We start from the raw sequence: 8,897 nt of genomic DNA on the forward strand, positions 1-8,897 counted from the left end.
GCCCACGAGCCTATGCCATTCAAATACACGAATTAGCTGACAACCCCTATACTGTACATTTGGAAGGGTGGGAGGAAACCGGAGCACCTGAAGGAAACCCACATTGGCATGGGGAGAACGTACAGACTCCCTACAGACAGCGCTGGATTTGAATTCAGGTCACTGGCGCTGTAAATGTGTTACACTACCCATGCTTGATTCCAGTCTTCCAATATAGTTCTTCTGAATAATTTTGAGGGGCAATTAAGGGTGGACAAAACATTCTTGCATTTCCAATGAAATCCATTCATGTGACTCATTTTAAAAAAAACCCAGGATGAATTGTTTCTGATAGTAGAAAACTCCCAAGAAATTTGGAACAAAGGTCAAAGGCAATACAATCTGTATGCAGATTCAGTAAAAAGCAGAGGGTGCTTTTTACTGAAATGAATTCCATATATTGATTTGAAGTAGAGTTTCATGCGTTGGATCAGAAAAAGCTTCTGTCCGTATACACAAAAATCATGTCAATGTGCATTGATATTTTCACTCATATTTTAAAAAATGAAATTTAAATTATTTTAGCATTCAAGTTCGTTATTCTGCAAGAATCTTTTACTGCATACTATTTATAGCACCGATTAAAATGGTGGGCATTGCGAGGGTTCTATTCTTCCTTATCATCAAGAAATCCATGTTGAAAGCATGCTCTGAAATCTGCATGGGAAAAATTACTTGATCTTCCATGTGCAAGAAACTCTCAGTAACCATCAAAACAGCTCACCTACAAAGAATTACTTCGAGGATTGCATGATTAGCACACAACAGGGTATGTTTTGAAAAAATAAAGGCAGCAATGTAACATTTCTTGTTGAAAAAACAAAGTTGTAAATTAAAAGGAAAGGCATTGAAAGTTCCAAGAAAATATAGCAACCTGAAATTCAAGTAGAATATCAGAAATTGAGTAGGTCACATAAATGGCTTCAAAAGGGAGGCACACACTAAAATGCAGTAATAAATTTATGTTAAGATGCTTCCTCAAGCATTGTTAGAATTATTTGTAATTTTGGGGGGGGTCTCATAATGTCAACGATATGAAGTTAAAGACATCATACATTGTGACCTACAGATCAGAACGGCTGCCATTGGTCTGTTAAAGGAGCTGACGATGGTTTGTTTTAAAATCCCGTGGTAGCAGCCACAGGGGTTGCAGACTCTGGGGAAGGGGAAAACTGGCGCAGGGCACCAGAAAATGGGGAGACCACCCCCCCCATTTGAGAAACTGAAGGCTGTGTGGCTGCGGGAGCACTAGAGATGAAGCCATGGACATTCTGTGACTCTGGGGGGAACTCTATTTTGCTTCTCTTTCTCTGCCTAGGAAACTTTTGCTAATAGCAATTTTTTTTTGCCATAAGATAGACTGAAGGAACTTTTATGTAATATCACATTTTCCATTTTATTTCATGACAATAATCTTGAACACAGCACTCTCTTAGATCAGATGATGTGACAATGAGGAAAGCCCTATTCCATAACCTCAAGATCAACTTTTTTTTAGTTCTTCTGACTTTACACAGGACTCCACTTTAAAAATACATCATTGATGGCTCCAAAGCACTGTAGGAAGTTGTCAAAAGTAGGCCTTTCCTTGCTCCTCCTCAATGTTACAGGTTATACCAGGGATGGGAAATTATAGTCAATAAGATGTGACTTGAGGACACCTGAAGCAAAAACAAACTGCATACTTCATATTCCTTTTTAAATGTATTTTCATGGGATGTTTTCCTTGTACTTTCAGATTTAGTAATGTGGGACATTCACTTAAAAGTTAAAAGGGAGAAAGACAAGAAAGATACAGACAAGTTCTTTCACATTAAGAGTTGTACTAACATGGAGTGTTTAGCAACAATTGAGATAACAATTGCTGCACCACTGGGGGAATTTTAGCCCCTCAAGCCAGATGTCATTACAAGTATATGATCTAATTTCATGGAATCAGAAAAAAAATTAATACTGCACAAATGAGGGCAGGATCACATTGAAACTCCACCAGATTCATCAATTCCATTTCTTGGTTCTAACTCTTATAGTTTCCTCCCAAAAATATCCAGTCAATTCCCTTCCAAAAACCAAGACTGAAATAGTTTTGACAGTGAAATATCTCAGTCACAGCTTTCAGCCATGTGGGAAAATGTTTCCTCAGATAAACATTCATTTTTATTGCCAATCACCTGAAATCTGGTCTCATTTCCTCCACTAGTTCTCTTTTTTCACCTTGACTTTATTTACCCTTGAAGGTTTTGAATATGTCTCTCAAACCTCTTTGATCCAGGAGGAAACCAATCCAATCTTCCACAAACTATCCATAACTGAAGTCCCTTACACCCAGGTCAATTCCATTGATTTTAGTGCACTTTCAGATCCTTCCTTGAGAGCAAAACTGAAAACAACATTAAGGCGGTGGAACCTTTTGCTTTTGGACATTGATGCTGATAATTACACAGTGATTTAAATACGTTTTCTACCTATCCAGCCACCTTCAAAGGTCTGTGCAGAAACAAGTTGTTTCCCTCAAATCTCTTCAGAATGATAACTTTGTTTCACTGAAATATTTTACTATCTGCCCTTTAACCATATTCTTTAATAGCTCTGTTAACAAAAATGTACCAACTTAATACCAACGACAGAAAGACATTCCAAACTTTTAACATTCTTAAGATGCACAAGTATTTTCTAGCTTAATTCACAAAAGAGAAAAGGCTTGGGGGTAATATTTTATGAACTGGTACTTGAGTTCTGGACTTCAGCTTCAAAAGTTCCCTTCTATTTATCCTGTCAGATCACCTTTCATATTTCAGATTCAGATTAATTGTCAGAGAACATACATGACATCACATACAGCCCTGAGATTTTGTTTCCCTGCTGGCAAGGCAGGATGACCATTTAATTGCAGTGTTAAAAAAAACTGTACACAAAGGTAAAGGTTCCATTATTATTAAGTAATACTACATTTAGAATGTAACATACGTTTAACTTTTGTCTCCCTGGACCATAAGGCAGGCAGGCAGAGAGTAGCCACTTTGTCCATCACCCCTCACAGAAACCTACCTCACCTGCTGGTCTCCCTTCAAGTACTGACCAGTCCTGTGCCTGCTTCAATCTATTTTCTTTAAATCTTGACAACACTTGAGGGAATACAACCTTATATTGGCCTGTATTATTGGCTGCAAAGGTCAATGCAACACATTTTCCTTCAAATCCAGTGCAGGATGGCTGAGGACTCTCCCAGCGCGGTTTGACCCCGACCACACGACCCCCTTTGGCGGGGCAAGTCTCTGCAGTTCTCGACCCTCTTGTTATGTAAACAGATGAGCAGCTCGCTCGCTCGCCCAAACAAGATATCAGGGGCAGCAATTAATGAATGGGATTAGGTCTGGAGGGGGCACCGGAGGCCCCCCGCCAACACCGTCCGGACTCCAGTTCCAGCCTCGAACCCACGGCAGCACCGCCACCTTACGGGGGAGGGATCCCGGTTCCAAAACGCCGGCATTCCCTCACCCACCCCCCCCCCCCCCGGCCACCACCACCACGGCCCGGCAACGCCAGCGAGCCCCCGGACCTCCCCCACTCCCCCCCGCATCGGGCTGGGCGTCACGACAGGCGATGGGAGGCCGCGGTCGACCGAGACCCCCCTCCTCTCCTTCTCCACAGGGGGGTGGGGGGGGGGGAGCAGGGCTCCGAACTCACCCGAAGTCCAGATCCATGGACTTGAAGAAGAATTTGAAGCTGCTGCTCGGCCTGTTGTTGAGGACCTGCTTGAAGTGACCGAGAGTGACCCGGTCGGGCGGCACCGCCACCTTCACCAAATACGGCGTCTCCTCCTCGTCCATGTGGTAAATGATCTTGGTCTCCGCCATCAGGGATCGGAAAAGCGGCGGGTGGCAAACCCGCTCCCCGGCGCTTCCCTCAATCCGACCGGCTCATGGATGTGGAGGAGCGAGAGCTGTCAAACTCGACAGCGCGGCCTGGTGGACGGCCGCGTGCGTGTCAATCAGTCTCAACTCCGCCCATCAAGGCCAGTCCCACCAATCAGAGGCAGCTCCGCCCACCAGGGTCAGCCCCGCCATCAACCTCAGCCCTGCCAATCAGGGTCAGCCTCGCTCATCACAGTCAGGCCCGCCAATCACGGTCGGCCCCGCCCACCATGGTCAGCACCACCCTCTCCACAGAGCGCCACCTACCGCAATCAGCTCCGCCAATCAGGATCAGTCCTGCCAATCAGGGGCAGCCCACCAGAGTCAGCTCAGCCAATCAGGGTCAGCTCCACTCATCATGTTCTGCTTTGCCCACCAGGATCAGCTCCACCAAGGTGAGCTCCGCCCACCAAGGTGAGCTCCGCCCACCAAGGTCCTCTCTGCCCACCCGAGATAACTCTGTCCATCTGGTCTGCTCCATGCCCCAGACGATTCTACCCACCTACCTTCTACCAGGTTCAGCCCCTCCCACCCTAGACTACCCCGCCCACTCGTCAGTCCCTCTGCCAAATAGAGTCCGCCCTCCCATCCCAGATAGCTCTGCCAAATAGAGTTCTGCCCTCCCATCCCAGATAGCTCTGCCAAATAGAGTCCGCTCTCCCATCTGCCAAATAGAGTCCGTCCTCCCATCCCAGATAACTCTGCCAAATAGAGTTCTGCCCTCCCATCCCAGATAACTCTGCCAAATAGAGTCCGCCCTCCCATCCCAGATAGCTCCATCCACTGAGGTCAGCCTCACCCACACCAGACTGCTCCACCCACTAGGGTCAGCCTAAACATTCATCCTCTCTTCCTTTGGCAGACAGTGATATAAAATACACTGCAGTTAGGATCAGAATTTACTATCATGAATGTGACAAAATTTGTTGTTTTGTGGCAGCATTACAGTGCAAATATTGCTGTAAATTACATTTAAAAATAAATAAAAATGTCTGTGGTTCATTGTCCATTCATAAATCTGATGGCAGGGGGGAAGAAGCTGACCCGGCAGGGTGTTCATCTTCAGGGTGTTCATCTTTATTCCTCCTTCCCAATGGTAGCAGAGTGAAGAGGGCTTGGCCTGGGTGGTGGAGAGTCGTTGAGGATAGAGGTTGCTTTCTTTGTAAGATGTCCTCAATAGTTGGGGGGGCGGGGGAAGAGAGACTGATATTGCCCATGATGCCCCTGGCCACATTACTCCTCTTGTATCTCCCAAATGTGCAAAATCTAACACCAATGACATGAAGAGCAGTGCCAAGGAAGCCTTCTGGCTCCCCCACTTCATCTGCCCCCACCAAATTGAACACAATCCTGACTGGGAAATATTTTGCTATTTCCTTCTCATCCCAGGTTCTGCAATCTTGGAATTCCCTACCCAATTCACTAAATTACTGCAAATCAACTCCAACTACTTCTCAAGAGTTAATAGGGATGGAAAATGATTGATGGCCTTGCCAACCACACTCAGATTATGAAAATGAATGTTTATTTAAAAAAAAACATGGAAAATATGAGGTCATCTAATAGACAAAATAGAACGTGGATTATTTTTGAAATGGTATTGGTGTTCAAAAGGACCTGGGGGGTTCTTGTATATTCCTCCCAGTGATGGTTTATGTAAAAGCATTACAAAAAGGCAAACCATTTATTTATAAACTTTGAGGGGGTTGAGTAAATACATCCTGCTGCAATTATATGGGGTCCTAGTGAGACCATAGGTGGATTACTATGTACAAATCTGAACTGCCCACCAACTTACGAAAAAAAACATTTGCAACAGAGGGAGTGCATTAAAGCTTGAAGATGGGAGTGAGTAGGGTAGGGATGGTGGGGAGCACATTGAGCATTGGATGGGAATGAACTATGAGTGTCCTAGATTATATCTCTTTTCTTTTTAGATATTATGTTGTAGCGGTGCTATGGTGGCACAACAACTCCCAGAAGGCATCGAACTGGCGATGTGATGTCAGTGCGTGATGACGTCAGAGTGTGTCGTGCGCTTGATTCGGGTTTTTATAAGGTTGCGGGGGTTCTGAAGAGTAAATCAGTTTGATTCACTCAAAAAACTCCTTGCGTGGTTATTTCATCGTGTCCACTGTGATTCCAATGGTGTAATATTATTTAACTGATCTATATGCATAATCATTTTAATAAACAATCAAATTAAACAAATATGAATGAAATGTAAAATGTCATATTGTGCATTTATTTTAATTATCTGATATGTATATGTTATCATATTGCTTTGCTTTATCAATACAACTTGCATATGGGATTGTTATGTTAAACTCAATAAAAATATTTTTTAAAGTTCCATTTTTGGGTAATGCATTCAAAAGGTTATTGGGTGGCACAGGCTCATGGGACGAAAGGGCCTGTAATCGTGCTGCATCTCTAAATTTGAAGTTCAAATTTGATCTTCACCTTTACAACACCCCCACTTTTCAAATGTGCACCACTACTCTGTGATTGCTTTATTTTTCGTTTAGCATCTCCCCAACAGTCAACTGATGTACTCGTTACTAGCTGTCAGCAGCAACCCCAATTGGACCATCTGACTCTCTTGCTGATCTAATCTCATTGATCTGATTTCCATCTAATTCACTCCACTGACAGTGTGAACTTCACAGTTTGCCAATGGTGACACACAGGCTTTTGCTGTAATCACCTGATTCACCAGATAGGGAAATAAATGGAAAGAAACAGAGACCCTTGACTAATTTGGACACTGGCAGACATTAAAATGGAAGATGTTTTTAGTTCTTGCCAGGCTTTTTTCCTATCTCTGTCTGTAAGCACCAAAAACGCTGTGTTCTTCCATTTCTGATCTTGTCTGCCAATCACATCACATTAACAGCTGTGTTTTTTGGCAGACTTTAGAATTCCCTTGTAAGCCGCTCCACACTGTAACTTCATTCTTTGGTTAAGAGGTTGCTTTAACCCTGTGTCTTTGACAAAGTTTTGGTCACCCACCCAAATATTTTGTTGTCGATCTTTCCTCGGGTTGTTCTGAAAACCCTTCATTGATGATCACTGCATTAACACTGCTAATTAAATACAAGAAATTGTTATCAGAGATGACACAAGCCAGGTCTTGAAACTTCATAGAAGAGAAACTCACAAGAAAACAATGAAAGTTTAAGACAGTTTCCCTAAATTTTTATGCCTCCTGTTTATCCAATATGGATGAGGGAATCTCAAGGTCCTCTGCCAGGCTTAAATGTGTTTAGTCCTGAGAGGAAAGGAATGAGTGGATCTAATCAAAGATTTAACCAATTTGATATTTGGTGCCATGGAACAAACATTTTGTTACCTGAAATGATCAACAGACTCCAGAATTTAGTCTGAAATGTGTTGTGGAATGAATCTCTGTGAGGTCCTTCCAACATACTTGAAACGTTAACAGAAACCTAAGCAGCTCATGAATTTTAATAGAGGAAATACCACTGTCCACCTGTGATGCAATGGTCCTTGTTGCAGAAGAAATAAAGAGGGATTCATGGTTATCTATCCTCATTCCAAAAAACTTGATAACACAACCTCTTAAAGCACAGCTCCTCAGTTCACCGATAGGCCATAAATTGGTGAATGGCCACATGCTCTTGCTGGGACCTCTTGGTCTTCCAAGTGAAAGAGAACTGTGTTGGAGACTGCACCCAATAGATGCAAAGAATCTGTAAGGATAAGAAACACTAACCTTTTTTTGAACACAGAACATTCTCTGTTTTAATAAACAAGATTGTCTGTCTACTACCAAACATAACATTGGTATAATATTACATGAATTTCATTTTTGCATGAAGCCTATATGAATTTTCTCTGAAATTATGTCATTAATTTTATATCCACAAATAAATGATGTTAACATACTCTGGAGTTTGTTAAGCTCTTACATTATTGACCTAATTTCCTTCACAGGGGAAATATTTGAATCCATTTTTTTCTCTCAAATTTTAATATGACATCTTCTTCTTTGGCTTGGCTTCGCGGACGAAGATTTATGGAGGGGTAAGATTTATGGAGCTGCAGGCTCGTTTGTGGCTGACAAGTCTGATGGGACAGGCAGACACGGTTGCAGCGGTTGCAAGGGAAAATTGGTTGGTTGGGGTCCCAAAATGTGCACTCAAATGCATCTGAGAGTCACTGAGCCTCCCATGCATTTGTGTGCAAAGATCGCCATCTGCTGGCTTTCTGAAAGTTTTCACATCACAATGGATGAGAGCAGCTTGTTTTGTTTTTACATCTTTGAAATGGCTATTGAAGGCCAGCTGAATCACCTACCCTGGAGAATCACGAGGAAATGACGAAGAGAGGCTGCATTGATTAGTTTTATCAACCCCTGCGTTCAGAAGATTATAAAAAAAGTTTTTGTATCAGGGCAGACACTTCTCAGACATATAAAGTTAGAGTGAGGTCATTCTAGTGATCTAAGGAACCACTTCCTTGCACAGGCAATGAAATCTGGAATTTTAGATCAAGGGGGCATAGTTTCTGAATAAGGAATATCCTATTTGTGACTGAGATGAGGAGAAATGTCTCAGGAGGTGGTGACACTGAATTTTTAAGCAAGGACTCAATAACTGAATTAATTGTGAAGATTGTTGAATAATAAGGTAATTAAAAGATAAGGTGTTTGAACAAAAATGGAAGTGAAATAGGTTGTCTGAAGTTAAACTCCGTGGATGAAGTAAAATTACAATGCTGGAGAAACATTGCAGGTCAGTGTCCTTTATGTAGCAAAGATAAAGATACATAACCAACATTTCAGGCTTGAGCCCTTCATTGATATATGAACAAAATCTGAGCAGGTGCCCAAACAAAATGGTAGTGGGGGAGGATCGCTTCATATTTTAAAATTCTAGAGTCTGTGAGCCACCTTCTAGCACATTGTAAGAGAGTATTGCG

General features: G+C 42.6%; 1 protein-coding gene and 1 long non-coding RNA gene across 5 annotated transcripts in view; one reads left to right on the forward strand and one right to left on the reverse strand.

Moving 5' to 3' along the window:
• LOC138754419 (segment polarity protein dishevelled homolog DVL-1-like) overlaps positions 1–4,074 on the reverse strand; it is a 131,164-nt gene extending 127,090 nt beyond the window's left edge. For all 4 annotated transcript variants that reach the window (XM_069918667.1, XM_069918664.1, XM_069918666.1 and 1 more), the window contains exon 1: positions 3,727–4,074. In XM_069918667.1, coding sequence (XP_069774768.1) covers positions 3,727–3,896 — 170 coding nt within the window. In that variant the 5' untranslated portion in view covers positions 3,897–4,074. The remainder of the gene's footprint in view (positions 1–3,726) is intronic.
• LOC138754420 (uncharacterized) lies at positions 4,071–6,058 on the forward strand. The gene is made up of 2 exons (XR_011351752.1): positions 4,071–4,386; positions 5,891–6,058. It is a non-coding gene; the product is annotated as an uncharacterized lncRNA (long non-coding RNA).
• Positions 6,059–8,897: the final 2,839 nt, after the last annotated feature.

This window comes from Narcine bancroftii, chromosome 2 (genome assembly GCF_036971445.1).
Source record: "Narcine bancroftii isolate sNarBan1 chromosome 2, sNarBan1.hap1, whole genome shotgun sequence".
NCBI classification, from domain to species: Eukaryota; Metazoa; Chordata; class Chondrichthyes; order Torpediniformes; family Narcinidae; genus Narcine; species Narcine bancroftii.